The sequence below is a fragment of the Camellia sinensis genome, chromosome 4, assembly GCF_055761805.1.
Source record: "Camellia sinensis isolate YWXY chromosome 4, ASM5576180v1, whole genome shotgun sequence".
In the NCBI taxonomy this organism is placed as follows: domain Eukaryota; kingdom Viridiplantae; phylum Streptophyta; class Magnoliopsida; order Ericales; family Theaceae; genus Camellia; species Camellia sinensis.
Window position 1 is genome coordinate 100,643,449 of NC_138964.1, and position 17,621 is coordinate 100,661,069.

At 38.5% G+C, this 17,621-nt stretch overlaps 1 protein-coding gene across 2 annotated transcripts in view; it reads right to left on the reverse strand.

The window, feature by feature from the left end:
- The window catches only part of LOC114322463 (ubiquitin carboxyl-terminal hydrolase 6), a 40,661-nt gene extending 23,040 nt beyond the window's left edge, over positions 1-17,621 (reverse strand). For both annotated transcript variants that reach the window (XM_082925411.1, XM_028269773.2), the window contains exon 1: positions 17,422-17,621. In XM_082925411.1, coding sequence (XP_082781537.1) covers positions 17,422-17,431 — 10 coding nt within the window. In that variant the 5' untranslated portion in view covers positions 17,432-17,621. The remainder of the gene's footprint in view (positions 1-17,421) is intronic.

The window sequence follows — 17,621 nt, forward strand, 5'->3', positions numbered from 1 at the left end:
ATGGATGTCGCAATTCTAGACCAGAGAGATAGACAGCTTCGCAAACACGAATAGGTGTGGATGTCATGATTTCTGGTGCCCTACGACCTGCAACTTGCGATTTCAAGGACACCCAGCAACAACTCAAGAACTAAATTCGATTGACAGAGAAAACCCATGACCTAGAGCCTAGCGAGATGAATCAGAGACTGAAGAAAAAGATTTATAGGGTTTTGGTGGTCGCTCTAATACCATGTAAGTTTTCTGAATATTTCTGTGTATTCGAATTGTGAAATAGTTACATCAAAGTCTTAGTATAAATAACCCTAACTCCTAAAACTAAAAAAGAAATACAATGACTACATAATCACAATCATACCTAATATAACGTAATTACAATCATGCCTAAATCAAGCCTAATATATACAATCGAAAGTATACCTAATGTAGAATATATACAATATATTCTCACACCATTCATAGTCATGTTTCTAGTATTATTAGTCTTATTTTATGATTAGTTTATATTTTTTAAGATTTTAGATCAAGGATATTTTGGTAATTTTCAGATTTACTAACATGGGTTGTAGGAGTCACCTATGGGTTACACGGTCTTGGGTAGAACCCACCCCAAAAAGCTAGCTGTTAAGGTGAGGGTGCCCTCACGCTTATATGCTTAATATTACTTTAATATTCAGGCGATGTGGAACTTCGCGTCACACCCCCCCCTCCCCTCTCATGCCCAGCATGCTCACTCGGCAGCACCTGCGGTGTGCAGGCCAGGGACACACACCCTACCCATCCCTGAGTACTCCAGCTCTGATACCATGATAAACAAGGTTAGAAGAAAATAGCAATAGTCTTATTAAGCATAGAAACAAGGATTACAAAGGAGATATATATATATATCTAAGTCTAACAAACCTTAAAAACTATGAAAGACTAAACTACCCTTAATAATAAATAATAATATCAAAATACAAATATGCTTAACAATCTTGTGGGTTAACTTATTTAATTGAGTTTTATTTATGTTTCCTATTTGGTCTTAAATTGGTTTTGGAAGTCGAAGATATTGTAATAGTTTTGTTTTTTTGTTCTAATTAGTTTAGGAAGTCTCTAAATAAAGTCTATATAAAGTCATTTAATGCTTCTAATTCAATAGAGTTGAAACTTTAAAGAATTTTCACCGCTTTTGAAGCTTCTTATGGATTGTGTGATGTAATTCAACCCTAGGTGTGATGCCTAAGGGATTCTAGGAGTGATTCCTAAACCTATCTTCTCCTTCTTCTCCTTCTCCTTCTTCTTTTCCTCTTGTATTTTCTGCACTTTTTAACAGCCCAAACACTGTTCACGGATACTGTTCACAGCCCCTAAACAGTGCCAAAATCACATATTTTCATGCTTAAACTCTTGCTCATTTATTACCCTAAACAAACCCTATTTGTCCCCTATACTTCTATTGTCATTTCAGCCATAAAATCCAATTAAAATCAGCCCCAAAAGCCCAGATTTGCTGCTGTCTCTAATCGTCCTGCATCAGTCTTTCTAGCATATATTTGGTGAGCTTACATATTTCTAGAGCTTAGAGATTATATCAAACCATCACAAGGGATTGATATGGATCAATTGCCAACAAGTGATTGCTAGCAATTGATACAGATTGATTGTCAATAAGGGATTTATAGGGATCGGTCACCAATGAGTGCCATAATATGATTTTTTTACTCTAGATTGGAGCAAGGAATCGCTTGGGGATCGACCTCCCTAGTGGAAATAAGCCTAATTTGACCCGATTTAGGTTTCTAATCCCCATTGTTTATATATTTGACTCTCGTACATTTATGAGGTTTAAGCCTATTTTTAGCAGCTCTAAGAGTTAAGGCAAAAAAAGAATGCTTTAAAAAGTGGCAGAAGGACTTAGAAAATATGAGGAAGAAGGAATATATTTCTGTTATATTCAAAACTTCTTATCTTACAAGACCAAATGACACTCCTTATATAGGAGATATTACAAACATCATTATAACCCATTATATGCCACTTACATATTATATATTACCACTATCTACCACTATCATATTATATACATGCCACTATCTACCACCAACACCACTATCATATTCTATACATGCCACTATCCTTCACCAACACCACTATCATATTATATACATGCCACTATCTACCACCAACACCACTATCATATTCTATACATGCCACTATCCTTCACCAACACCACTATCATATTATATACATTAACACAAATTTCCAGCACTCCCCCTCAAGCTGGTTTGAAGATATCTTCCATAGCCAGCTTGCTAGTCAGCTTATCAAATTGCTTCTTGTGTAGTCCCTTCGTTAGCACATCAGCTAATTGTTCACCTGTTGGAAGGTAGGTCATACAGATTATGCCAGCATTGATTTTCTCCTTGATGAAATGTTTATCCACTTCTATATGTTTTGTGCGATCATGTAGAACTGGATTATGAGCTATAGATATAGCTGCTTTGTTGTCACAATAGACCTTCATAGGTGTCGGGTGAGAAAACTTTAATTCTTCAAGAATTCTTTTAATCCACATTACTTCACAGATTCTATGGGCAACAGCTCTGAACTCTGCTTCTGCACTACTTCTAGCTACCATATTCTGTTTTTTACTCCGCCATGTAACTAGGTTCCCACCTACAAAGGAGCAGTATCCGGATGTTGATCTCCTGTCTGTAACACTTCCTGCCTAGTCTGCATCTGTGTATACTTCAACTTGAAGATGCCCATGTTTCTTGAACAGTAAGCCTCTCCCTGGAGTTCCTTTCAAATATCTTAAGATCTTATAAACGGCCTCAAAGTGCTCTGCCCTTGGTGAGTGCATGAACTGACTTACCATGCTGACTGCAAAGGCAATATCAGGCCGCGTATGAGACAAGTAAATCAATTTCCCTACAAGTCGCTGATATTGTTCCCTCTCTTTGACTTCTTCAACCTTAGCAGCTTGTAACTTCAAGTTAGGCTCGATCGGAGTCTCCACCATCTTACAACCAAGCATACCTGTTTCTCCAAGGAGATCAAGAACATATTTTCTCTGATTAACGAATATACCTTCCTTGGATCTTGCAAATTCCATTCCGAGGAAATACTTGAGGGCTCTCAGATCCTTAATGTGAAATTTTTTTGCGAGTTTCTCTTTGAGGGCTGCTAACTCTGCTTCATCATTACCAGTTAAAATGATGTCATCAACATAAACAATCAAAATTGCAATTTTATTGTTTTTTGAATGTTTATAAAATATTGTGTGATCTGCTTGACTCTGCGAGAAGCCACAACTGATAACTGCCTTCCCAAAGCATTCAAACCACGCTCTTGGTGATTGTTTGAGTCCGTATAATGACTTGTTCAATCTGCATACTCTGTCGCTTCCAAGTATCTGCTCAAATCCCGGCGGTAGGCTCATGAACACCTCCTCTTCAAGATCACCATTGAGAAATGCATTTTTAATGTCAAGTTGATGTAGAGGCCAATCTGAATTTACTGCAAGAGATAACAGTACTCTGATGGAATTTATTTTAGCAACAGGAGCAAACGTCTCCTGATAGTCGATCCCATAAGTTTGAGTGAAGCCTTTAGCCACCAGTCTCGCCTTGTATCTCTCAACGCTTCCATCTGCGTTACATTTTATCGTAAACACCCATTTACACCCAACTGTTTTCTTGTCTTTGGGTAGATCAACTATCTCCCAAGTACCACTTCTCCTTAAAGCATTCATCTCCTCCATGACTGGTAATTTCCAATTCGGATCATCCAATGCTTCCTGTATATTCCTTGGAACAAACAAGTGTGAAATCCTAGATGTGAAAGCTCTATGGTTTTTAGACAGTCTTTGATAGGAGAGGTAATTTGCAATAGGATGTTTAATGCAATTTCGGACACCTTTCCTAATTGCTATAGGAACATCAAGGTCAGAAATAGAAGGAATAGGATTACCTAAAATTTCGATGCCAGAACTCGGGTGGACATTCGGGTCATTAGGATGGACATTCGGGTCATTATTCCTCAGATGAAATCGCTTCCTAGTATAAACCTGAAGCTCAGGATTTAGATCATTTTGTAGTACTTCTCCCCCTAAACAAGAATCTTCTTGACTAGGCACCATAGAACTTGGTTCTCCTAAGTGATCATTATCAGACAGATGTGATTTTTGTGTAGGATAAATGACATTGGGGAGCGGGATAGAAATATCCCAAAAACGGTCTTCTACTCCACTTGTCTCCCCCTGAAGAGAAGTGTTGGGGAAATAGGATTTTGTTTCCACAAATGACACATCCATACTCACATGAAATTTCTTGGTTTGAGGATCGAAACACTTATACCCCTTTTTGTTTGAGGAATAACCCAAAAAAACACATTTTATAGCACGGGGGTCAAGTTTTGAACGAAATTGACTGGGAACATGAACATAGGCAGTACATCCAAAAACTTTGGCGGGTAAATCAGAAAACAACCTCGTGTCAGGAAAAAAAGTTTTGAGACAATCAAAAGGTGTTTTGTATGTTAACACCTTTGTAGGCATCCTGTTTATCAAATAAGAGGCTGTTAAAATTGCTTCACCCCATAAATATTTAGGAACATGCATGTAAAACATTATAGCACGTGCTACTTCAAGTAGATGTTTATTTTTTCGTTCTGCAATGCCATTTTGTTGAGGGGTATCCCGACATGTAGATTGATGAAAAATTCCCTTTTTTTCCAAAAACTCACCCAACTGCTCATTGAAATATTCTGTTCCATTATCAGAATGTAAAATACCAATTTTGGTTTGAAATTGGTTTTCAATCATATTGTAAAAATTTGTGAATAAATTTTTCACGTCAGATTTTTTATTCATCAAATAAATCCAACATAAGCGGGTATGGTCATCAATAAATGTAACAAACCATTTTTTACCAGAAAGAGTAGTGATTTTAGAAGGGCCCCAAACATCACTATGAATCAAATAAAAAGGTTTGGAAGCCTGGTAAGGTTTTGGCAAATAAGTAGAGCGATGAAATTTTGCAAAAATGCAACTTTCACAATGAAAAGAAGAACAATCAATCCCTTTAAATAATTCTGGAAATAAATGTTTCAGATAAAAAAAACTAGGATGTCCTAACCTATAGTGCCATAGCATTATTTTTTCTTGAACAGAGATTGAACTAGTACTATTAAAGCTATGAGCTTTTTTATTACTAACAGGTACTTCATCAAAGTAGTAAAGACCTTCAAGCATCCTAGCACGCCCAATCATCATCCCCGAGTTCTGGTCCTGAAATTCACAATGGGATTCAAAAAATGTAACACGACAATTAGAATCCTTAGATAGTTTACTGACAGACAAAAGGTTACAGGCTAAGTTGGGGACGTGAAGAACAGCATTGAGATTAATTTTCTCAGTTAGTTTAATAAATCCTTTTCCTGCAATAGGTGAAAAACTACCATCGGCTATTCTGATTTTGTCATGACCAGAACAAGGGAAATAGGTACTAAATAAATGGGAAAAACTAGTCATGTGATCGGAGGCACCGGAATCTATGATCCACGGAGAGAAGTTTAGGCAAGAGAAGGCTTTAGGATTTCTACCTGTTTGTGCCAACAAAACACTAGGAGTACCGGATGAGGAGTTGGATTTTATCAGCTTTAAGAGTTGATCAATCTGCTCTTTGTTGAAGGGACCTGAATCGGCTTCATTAGCGGTAGGAAAGCCACGATTTTTCTCTCCTTGTTTGCTGCTTTTCCAGTTGACAGGTTTGCCATGGATCTTCCAACACGTTTCGCGTGTATGGCGAGGCTTGTTGCAAAAATCACACCAGACCCGTGGCTTATCATCAAACCTGCGCTGGTAATTTGCAGCCTTGTTGGCCGCAGCATCGCTAATTAAAGCAGAAATTTCAATTGATTCACCAGTACCTTTTTTCTTAAGCATGACGCTCCTTCGGCTCTCTTCCCTTCTGACTTCCCCAAATACTTCGCCAATGGATGGGAGAGGAGGTCTGCCAATAATTCTTCCTCGCACTTCATCGAACTCAATGTTGAGGCCGGCAAGAAACTTGTAAATACGGCTGTCTTCCACAGTTTTCTTGTGGTGGTTGCAGTCGTCAACCGATTTCCATTCGTATGTGTTGAAGATGTCAAGATCCTGCCACAACCTTTTCAACGAATTGAAATATTTGGTGACGGAATCATCTCCTTGACGAATCTCTCCCAACTTCAAAGTTAATTCGAAAACTTGAGATTGATTTCCTAGGTCAGAATACATCTGACTAACATTATCCCACAATTCTTGTGCAGTAGTATAGCACATGTAATTAGAGCTTATATCCTCCTCCATGGAATTGACCAACCATGTCATAACCATGGAGTTTTCAGCGTCCCAACTGTCGAACAGCGGATCATTAACAGCAGGAGCCTTCTTGTCACCAGTGATATAACCGATCTTTCCTTGCCCACGGATATACATCCGGACAGATTGTGACCAGCGGAGAAAATTATCACCATTTAGGCGGATGGTGGTGATTTGGACAGAGTGAGAGTTGGACGTTTTCACCGGAATGGCAACGGCAGGGGTTGAAGTGGTTTCGGACGTGACTTCCGACATGGCTATGACGGTTTTAGGGCTGCTGTGTTTTTTGTTGCTCTGATACCAACTTAGAAAATATGAGGAAGAAGAACTCCGAAAATATGAGAAAGAAGGAATATATTTCTGTTATATTCAAAACTTCTTATCTTACAAGACCAAATGACACTCCTTATATAGGAGATATTACAAACATCATCATAACCCATTATATGCCACTTACATATTATATATTACCACTATCTACCACTATCATATTATATACATGCCACTATCTACCACCAACACCACTATCATATTCTATACATGCCACTATCCTTCACCAACACCACTATCATATTATATACATGCCACTATCTACCACCAACACCACTATCATATTCTATACATGCCACTATCCTTCACCAACACCACTATCATATTATATACATTAACACAAATTTCCAGCAGATAGAACTGAGGAAAACCTTAAGAGCTATAGATTGGCTAATAAGGAGGTCAAGAAAGTAGTGAGAGAGACTAAGTTGAAAGTTTATGATGACCTATACACTAGACTAGATAGTAAGGAGGGAGAGAAGAGGGTATACAAACTTGTTAAGATACGGGAGAGGAAAACAAGAGATTTTAATCAAGTAAAGTGCATCAAGAGTGAGGATTCTAAGGTATTGGTGAAGGATGATGGGATTAAGGAAAGATGGAAGAATTATTTTGAGAAATTGTTAAATGAGGAACATGGAAGTACGACAATAGGGGAAGAAATAATCAGTAATACGATAAACCAAGACTATAGGTTCTATCGCAGGATTAGGAACTTTGAAGTAGAGATTGCACTTAAGAAGATGAAATCAAATAAGGCTTTAGGACCTGATGATATCCCTATTGAAGCTTGGAAGTGTTTGGGTAAAAAGGGAGTTGCTTGGTTGACTAGGTTGTTTAGCAAAATTTTGTTGACTAGGAACATGCCAGATGAGTGGAGGAAGAGTATTTTAGTGTCAATCTATAAGAATAAAGGTGATGTCCAGAATTGTAACTATAGAGGAATTAAGCTAATGTGTCATATAATGAAAGTGTGGGAGAGGGTGATGGAACGCCGATTGCGAGACATAACAGAGGTGTCAGAGAATCAATTTGGGTTTATGCCTGGTAGGTCAACAATGGAAGCGATCTATCTTTTGAGGAGAGTTATAGAAAAGTATAAAGAAAAGAAAAGAGACATTCATATGGTGTTTATCGACCTTGAGAAAGCATATGACAGAGTGCCCCGAGATATAATATAGTGGGCGTTAGAGAAGAAAGGGGTGACAAAAGGCTACATTGACGTGATTAGGGACATGTATGAAGGAGTGGTGACCACTATTAGATCGCCAGCTGGAGAAACAAATGAATTTCCCATCACTGTAGGGTTACACCAAGGATCTACCTTAAGTCCTTATCTTTTTGCTTTAGTTATAGACGAGTTGACGATAAATATTCAGGATGACGTGCCATGGTATATGCTTTTTTGCAGACGATATTGTGTTAGTGGATGAGACTAGAGAAGGAGTTAACACAAAGTTGGAGATTTGGAGAAAAGCTCTTGAATCTAAAGGATTTCGGATAAGCAGAACTAAGACAGAGTACATGAAGTGTAAATTTAGTAACAGTAACAATGAAAGCAGAGGAGAAGTGAAGATTGAGAACCAAGAACTGCCTAAAAGTGAACATTTTCGTTATTTAGGGTCGATTATCACAACAACGGGAGAGATTGATGCAGATGTGGCCCATAGGATAAAGGCGGGATGGTGTAAGTGGAGAAGTGCGTCTGGGGTATTGTGCGATAAACGAATACCCACTAGACTAAAAGGTAAGTTCTATAGAATGGCTATTAGACCAGCTATGTTGTATGGGACGGAGTGTTGGGCAACCAAGAAACAACATATAGATAAGATGAGTGTGGCTGAGATGAGGATGCTAAGGTGGATGTGTGGTAAGACTAGACAGGGCAGGATTAGGAATGAGTGTATTTGGGAATGGGTAGGAGTAGCACCGATAGAAGATAAGTTGAGAGAGAATCGTTTGAGATGGTTTGGTCATATTCAACGGAGACCAACAGAGGCAGTAGTGAAGAGATGCGATGCTGTAACGATAGATGGAAGTGTTAGGGGACGGGGTAGGCCTAGATTAACGTTAACTGGCGCTATAAATAGAGATATGAATCTATTTAATTTGACTAATGAAATGGCCTTTGATAGGGCCGCGTGGAGCAGAAGGATTCATGTAGCCGACCCCATTTGATGGGACTTAAGGCTTGGTTTGGTTTGGTTTGGTTTAAGAGTTCTATAGAGAGTTTTTGAGTGTTTTAATATTTGCATGTGTCGCCTACATAGCACGAGATGTGAAAGCTACCTAGCACATTGCAGAAATTTTGTGAAAAATTACTTTACATATGTTAGGAGAGCGCTACACATTCCTTTTTACATGAGAAAAAAGTTGCTCGGCATGTGCTTTAAAAAAAAATTGGGGTTTATGCATTAATGTAACAACCCACTCTCTCAAATTTAAATTTTGAAAAGAAAAAATGCAGAGGTTTTATTTTTCTTTTTAAGGTGAATACTTTAATTGATATTCTAATAAACAACTCAACTTTTAAACATTTTTGTTTCTATTACTATTTTATTACTTCACAAAAATGTACATTTGTGTATGGACATCCAAAAAAAACAATCATAGAAGCTAGTAGACAAATATTTGTGAGGATGCTTCTTATAACTAGAAATGCCAAAGCCGCCAAGGGATGCAAATCCCAATAAATTTCTTGGTCCCACCTTTGTTGTAAGGTTTTAAATATTCATTCCTTTTCTATATTATTTTCTTGAAAATAGAGACAAAACTTTTCTATCCAAAATAATTAAGTTAGGAGATTCATATGTCTACCAAGACAACTCATCCACCATAACTGCTACAATTACCTAGATTTGGCATTTGGTATCAATGTAGGGAAAAGGTGATGCCACCTGACAGAAGCCAACATCTAAATTAACTCCTCTTGTAAACTTACCCACCAAGTTTGCCTCTTAACACCCGGTTTGTTTGGACAAAAAGCTTTCTAGTAAAAAACATTTTTTACGGAAAACTTTTTCTAGAAAATGTTTTCCGCAGAAAACATTTTTCTATGTTTGACAGTGGTGGTGGTGGTGGTGGTGGTGGTGGTGGTGGTGGGACAAAGGTGAAGGCAGAGGTGAAGGTGAGCGTGGTGGTAGGGTGGAGGCGGTGGTAATGGCGACAGTGGCGGTGGCGGTGGCCGTGACAATGATGGTGGTGTGGTGGTGGAGGTGGTATTGGCGGTGCTAATGACATTGATAAAGCTTTAATTCAGAAAATGTTTTCCGCCTTTTAAAAGTGAAAAATATTTTCTACCAAAATAAGCTTGTTTTTCGTTAGTCATGAAAAATGTTTTCCGTTGGCCATGGAAAATGTTTTCCATTGACTTTCTTTTTTTATTCTACCAAATGCCAAAAAATATAGAATTCTTTTTTACCCACACAAACAGAGCATAAATATTCAAATATGGATTATAAACTACTTACAATGCGATTAATTTGCTCAATAGACACTGAATACATTTTAGGTATTCCTTCAGTCCTTTTACAGAAAATGAGGGAGGAAAAATGAATTTGCATGTGAAATTATTTAAGAGAGGAGATGACCTCCTATAATTGTCCACAAGACATGTACAAGTATAGAACCTACATATTTCCTTCATTTTCACTTCATAAAAGTTGCATTTACCAACAATCTAACAAATTAGATCATTTTTTTTTCCCCCTGAAAATGGAGTAGAATCCCAAGAATACCTAACTTTACAAATTGCTTACCCATGCCATGCCATCATAATTGACAACATGCTATGCCCCTAACAAGTTATCCGCTACTCAATTGAAAAGTGTGAGTGAAAATGGGTTGGCTGGTGACGGTTCATAGTCCGGTGTTTGTTTGCCTAATATAATCTAATAAATGGAATGAAAGTTACAGTTATAAATCAAGAGGAAGTCCACACGAACATGTTGTGAGAATATTAGTTTTTGTGTATATATGGTAGTATATATATTTTGTATATATTAGGGATTTGAGTCAATATTCTTGTTTCCTTTTCAGTCGTAGGTTAGATTGTTATATAAAGTGGTGTACTCTTTTATTACTAATACAATTGAATATACGGAAAATCTTCAGAAATCTTTCATGGTATCAAAGCTAGGTTTGAAAACCTAGTGTCACTCATTCTCAAATTCTCCTTCTCTAGTCCAGATTGGTTGGCTTTGTCTCTCTCTAGGTCGACTCTTTTGTGATGTGATTACTGTCTGGTTCGTGGTCATTAGTAGTCGCTGTTTGTTGCCGAAATTGCAATTGTGATCTCTCGACTCACAATCGCAATCTTCTTCTCTTGCCTCTGGTTTCTAAATCTTCTCGCAACTCGTCTCTGGTCATTTCAGTCGCTGGTTTGGTTTGCCCTTGCTGGTTCTCTTGTTTGTCTTTCTCGTTCGACCCATCTAGTATCGTCTCTCTCAGGAAGACTCTATCAATTGGTTCTCTCCCTCTCCTTCAGTCCGTGTCGACTTCAACTCATCTCTCTCTCCCTAATTCTGCTTGAGGGTTTAGGTTTATTGCACTTAAAACCAGTGTTTTAAAAAGCTCTGGGCGCATTGAGGCGCCAAGGTCACCTGGAGCCTAAGCGCCGAGGCGCGAGGCGAGGCGCATGCCTCACCAAAGCGAGGCGCAAGTTATAAAGTTAAGCAAAATATTAATATAGCAAATATTTAATATGTATATTATTAATTTTTTAATAAGAAGAGAAGAAAAGAAGAAAAAAATAATAATAATTTTTTTAATATATATATTATTTTATTTATTTATTATATTTTTTAAATAATGTGTTTCAATTAAATTTTTTATTTATTTTGCATACATGTGTTTATTTTTTTTATTACTATGTATAAATATATTCTATTTTATATATTATCTATAAGTATATTATATATTATAAAATAGGTATAATATAATATATTATATATATATGAATCAAGAAGGGAAAGAAAAACAAAAGCGAGAGAGAGAGAGAAATCGCGATCGCGAGACAGAAGCGAGAGAGAGATGGCGATCGCAAGACAGAAGCAAGAGAGAGATCGCGATCGCAAGACAGAAGCGAGAGAGAGATGGCGATCGCAAGACAGAAGCAAGAGAGAGATTGCGATCGCGAGACAAAAGCAAGAGAGAGAGCGATCGTGAGCTTGACAGAAGCGAGAAAAAAGACAACGAAAGAAGAGAAGAGAAAACGAAGCAGAGAGAGAAGAGACGAAGGAGAGAGAAGAGAAGGAAGCAGAGAGAAGAGAAAAAGCAGAGTTGAACCTGAAGAGGACAAGTCCAGTCGATGTCAAAGCTCAGATCAGTCGATGGCTAGTACATAAACACAAAACAGTTCAGTCGATGGCGAAGCACACAAAGCGTGCGCCTTCAGCCTAATTGAAAGGCGCGCACCTCAGCGCCTTGCCTGCGCTTCTCGCAACTCGCCTCGCCTCGCCTCGCCTCGCCTCGCCTACTTTGAGCGCGGCCCTTGCGCCTCGCCTTGCTTAGCGCCTAGGCACGCTTTTTAAAACATTGCTTAAAACCCTATTCTATTACACTACAACCTCTCAATTTTTTATTTATTACACTTTGTCCCATCAGTTTTGTTCTCTTTTTTTTTTTTTTTGGTTCATTACAATGTCGAAAGATAAAATTTAGGCTATTAAATGCAAACTTACTGGTGATAACTATGCTTATTGGTCTAGTGTTATGAAAAAAAAAATTTCTCAATCAAAAAAAATGGGGATATGTTTTTGATTCTGTTCCTTGTCTATCGGACCCGAAACAAGAAGAATATTTGACTTTCTGTGACACTAGGGATTGTGATAATGCCCAAGTTTTTACCTGGTTTCATAATTCTGTGGATGACCGTATCGGGATATTCTCCAAATATATTATTACCAAAGAGTTGTGAAATTATTTATAGAGTGTTCATCAGCAGTCCAACTTTGCCAAGCGATATTAGTTGGAAACTGCTATTTAGGGAGCTTGTCAACGGGATCAGTCTATTCAGGATTTCTATATTGAGATAACAGGGCTCTGGGATTAGTTGGCTCTTATGAAACCATCCAACCTCAAGGTTCTAGATGCTTATGTTGAGTTTCGGGAGCAAGATCGTTTAGTGCAGTTCTTAACAGCTCTCTCCCCTCAGTATGAAGCTATCCATGGTGGCATCCTACACCAGTCTCCTCTTCTTTCTATGGATGCTATTGTTCGTAAGCTTCTCTCCGAGGAATCCTGTCTTAAGACGGCCAGTCAACCTCTGTCTCCATTTGTCTTCCTTGCTCCTGCTCAATCTCCACTATTGTCGACCCCACCTCTTCATTAGCTTTAGGCCACTACAAAACCCAAGAAAGGGCCCCTGGCTTTAGATGAGTGTGCATTTTGTCATCAGAGGGGCCATTGGAAGCACAATTGTCCCAAGAAGGGACGTCAACCTGCTCTATCTTCTCAGCCACCTCAGACAAAGTTCAGCAGTCTTACTCCGAGTATTTTCCGACCTCCTGCCGCTTACACTGCATCTGCTCTGGCTCCCGATCCTGACTTAGCTTCCTTGAGTGCTCAGATTGCTCAACTTCAGTATATCCTATCCACCTCTCAGTCATCCCCATCTGCCTCCGCTCTTACCTCTCTTCATTCAGGTTTGCTTGGGTCCTCCTCAGGTATCCCTTCTTCCATTGCTTTTTGATTTTGGTGCCTCTCATCATATGACTCCTCATCTTTCCTTACTTCAAAACTGTAGTCCCCCTCCTGTTCCTATTATTATTAAAACTGCTAATGGGTCTGGTATGTCTGTTTTGTCTATTGGGTCTATCTTACCCTCTGCCAAGTCTACTATTACTATTCCCTATGTTCTTTATGTTCCTGAGCTCTATGTTAGTTTGTTATCTATCAGTCAACTTGATACTTCTAATTTTGATGTTATATTTTCCTCTTCTGTCTGTTGTGTGCAGGATCGGGTGTCCAAAAAGCAGATTGGGACCGACCATAGAGTTGGAGATCTCTATGTGGTAGAATGTTTGCATCTCTTTTTATCCACCTCTCCAGTTGCACTTTTCTCGTTTCAGTTGAATTCTCAGTCAAGTCAGTTCTATTTATGGCATTCTTGCCTAGGCCATTTATCTGTTGACCGCTTACAGTCTTTAACTCAATCAGGATTGTTGGGTAAAGTTTCTCCTAATCAAATTGATGAATGTCGGGGGGTGTAAACTTGTCAAAATGTTAGCTTTGCCATTTGATAAAAGGACTACTATTTCTGTTTCTCTATTTTCTCTTATGTATACTGATGTCTGAGGACCCTCTCATGTTCTCACTTTCTCCTAATCAAATTGACGAATGTCGGGGGGTGTAAACTTGTCAAAATGTTAGCTTTGCCATTTGATAAAAGGACTACTATTTCTGTTTCTCTATTTTCTCTTATGTATACTGATGTCTGAGGACCCTCTCATGTTCTCACTAAAGGGGATTCCGCATAGTATGTGTCTTTTGTTGATGATTACACCCGCTATACTTGGGTTTATCTTATGACTCGTAAATCTGACTTTTACCACATATACTGTACCCTTCACTCTATTATTACTATACAGTTTGGGTCTACCATTAAATTGTTATAGTCTAACTTAGGTAGAGAATATTTTAAAACTGAGTTCTATGAGTATTTGGCCAATTTAGTTACCATTCACCAAACTTCCTATGCTGATACACCAGCCCAAAATGATCATACTGAGCGTAAAAGCCGTCATATCCTTGAGATAGCTAGATCTCTCCTTCTTTCTGCCTCCATTCCGGCTCCCTTTTGAGGGGAAGAAGTTCTTACAACTGCTTTTATTCTCAACCGTACACCTACCCCCATATGCTCTAGTCGTTCTCCTTACGAGGCTCTATTTTTCCAACTTCACAATTACTCTCTCCTTCATGTTTTTTGGATCTGCGTGTTATCCTTTTATCACGTAAAGATAGGGCCAAACTTAGTACCCAGTCTGTCCTATGTGTCTTTTGGGTTACAATCTCACTCAAAAAGGTTATTGCTGTTATGACCCTGTTTCCCACCACCTTTATGTCTCCCACCATATTGTCTTTCTCGAACGTTTACCTTACTTTCAACTTCCTCCTCTCACAGTCCCAGTTTCCAAAGAGGATTAGATTTATATTGATCCATTTCCTTCTGAGGTCCCTCCTGATGAGTACATGTCTGTTGTTCCCCATGAGCTTGTTCCCTCTTCTCTTCATACACCCCACCAGATGAGTCCCTCACCACTAACCCCCATGCGTTTGTTGCTCCTCCTCCTCCTCCTCTGTTGTTACTCTATTCTCGTCGTAAGACTCTTCCTCCACTAATTGTTTATGCTCCTACTGTTGATCCTCCTGCTTCTGCCGACTCTGATCTTGCTAACCGTAAGTATCTCCTTCGCATCTGTAAACAGGTAGTCAAACTTAGTTTTGCTAAACAATATTTTTCTCCTTCATACTGTACGTTTTTGTCTATTATTCACTCTTTTTTAGAATCTCAGTCTTATAAGGAGGCCTGTCAGGATCCTTAGTGGATTCAAGCTACGAAGGATGAGTTGTCTGCTTTGCAGAAAACTAGTACTTGGGAGTTAGTTCATCTGCCTGCTGGTAAGAATCTGGTAGGTAGCAAATGGGTCTATAAAGTCAAGACTCATTCTGATAATTCTCTTGAGCACTACAAAGCTCACATGGTTGCCAAAGGTTTCTTACAGGAATATGGTATTGACTATAAGGAGACCTTTGTCCCTGTTGCTAAGATGACTACTGTCCATACTTTAATCTCTGTTGCTGTTGTTCGTCATTAGCCTGTTTATCAGATAGATGTTAAGAATGATTTTCTTAATAGCCATCTCACTAAGGAGGTCTACATGCGTCCTCTCCTTGGCCTTCACCATTCCTCTAGACTGGTTTGTCATCTTCAGCGTGCTCTATATAGTTTGAAGCAATCTCTTCGTGCTTGGTATGATCACTTTCAGACTACTGTTACTGAGCTTGGATTTCATCCTTGTGCCCAGAACTCTACTTTGTTTCTCCTCCACATCTCTACTGGCTTTGTTGCCTTATTACTATATGTAGATGATATGATCATCACTGACTCTAACTCTTATACTCTCTCTAAAGTCAAGCAACATCTCTTCCGTACTTTCGAAATGAAGGATTTGGGCCTATTGCGATATTTTCTTGGTATTAAGGAGACTTTTTCTCCTAAAAGCTACTTTCTGTCTCAAGCTAAGTATGCAAATGAGATTATTCACTAGTTCCAGTCTTACTGACACTAAAATTTATGATACCTCCATTGAGCTTAATGTGAAACTTAACACTACCAATGGTGTTCCTTTAGATGATCCCACTTTATACCGAGAGCTTGTTGATTGCTTAATCTATCTGACTGTCACTCGCCCAGATCTTGCATATACTGTTCATGTGGTTAGCTAGTTCGTTTCTGCTCCTCAGTCTACATATTGGGCTGCTTTGGTTCGTATTCTTCGCTATCTCAGGGGTACTATATTTCAGGACTTACTGTTGTCCTCTACTTCCTCTTTGGTCTTGCTAGCCTATGTTGATTCTGACTGAACTAGTGATGTTATTGATCGCAAGTCTATGTCTGGGTTCTGTATGTTTCTTGGCGATTCCTTGATCTCTTGGAAAAGCAAGAAACAAACTGCTGTTACTCGCTCTACTGCTGAAATTGAGTATCGTGCTATGACTCATGCTACTGCTGAGATTGTTTAGCTTTGTTGTCTATTGTCAGATTTGGACGTATCTCAATCTTCTCTAACCTCTCTTTACTATGATAACTACAGTGCTATTCAGATTGCTCATAACACTATGTTCTATGAGCGGACGAAACACATTGAGATTGATTGCCACTTTGTCCATCAGCATCTATAGTCCGGCTCTATCTCGCTTCCTTTCGTCTCTTTAGCTATACAACTTGCTGACTTCTTTACCAAGACTCACACCACTACTCAGTTTCAGTTTTTTCTTGGCAAACTCTCAGTGTTTTCTGCTAAAATACCTTGAGTTTGAGCGAGGATGTGAGAATATTAGGTTTTGTGTATATATGATAGTATATATATTTTGTATATATTAGGAATTTGAGTCAATATTTTTGTTTCCTTTCCAGTCGTAGGTTAGATTGTTATATAAAGTGCTGTACTCATGTATTACTAATACAATTGAATATACTAAAAAACCTTCAGAAATCTTACACATGTATGCTGCAGTTCAGTCAGCATAATCAAATAAAAGTATTTTGTCCAACTAATAATGTAAGCTGCAAATGCAACAAGGGTTATGGTTATAAATTGAATAGAAGTTCCCACACATATTGGAGTTGTGAAGTATCAATAAATTAAAATATTTTGTCATGCTAAGAAATACTCTCATAATCCAAATGAGGGTTACTCTAAACGCAGTTACCATGATCAAATTGAAATCTTTAGGCCATGCCAACCATCGTTCACCAAAAAAAGGATCACACAATACGGATGGCCCCAAATTTGCCACCGACCCAATACATAAATTTCAAGATAAAAGTAAAAATCAAACCCTATATGTTTCTTTGACAGAAGAACAACATAAGCAGATGCTGCGAATAAATGAAAAAATCGTAAGCTGAAACAAAAACCAAGAGTGGGATACGAAAAACAAGCATGTTGGCTTCGATTTTGAATCATTGTATATAGAAATTGAAATCGAAGTGAAGAAGGGAAGAGGGGTTCTCTGACCTGTCGGCATGGTTGCTGAGTTTCTTGTTTGGTTCGGAGGATCGGGGTAGAGACGCCGTGTGTGTTTTGCTGTTTGCTTGCAGGGAAGGCCAATGCTCAGCTATGAGATATCTCTAGCAAGGGCAAATTACTCATACACCCACTCTATCACTTACACATACACCCACATCTATCACTTCCACTCCCAAACTAAAAATAAG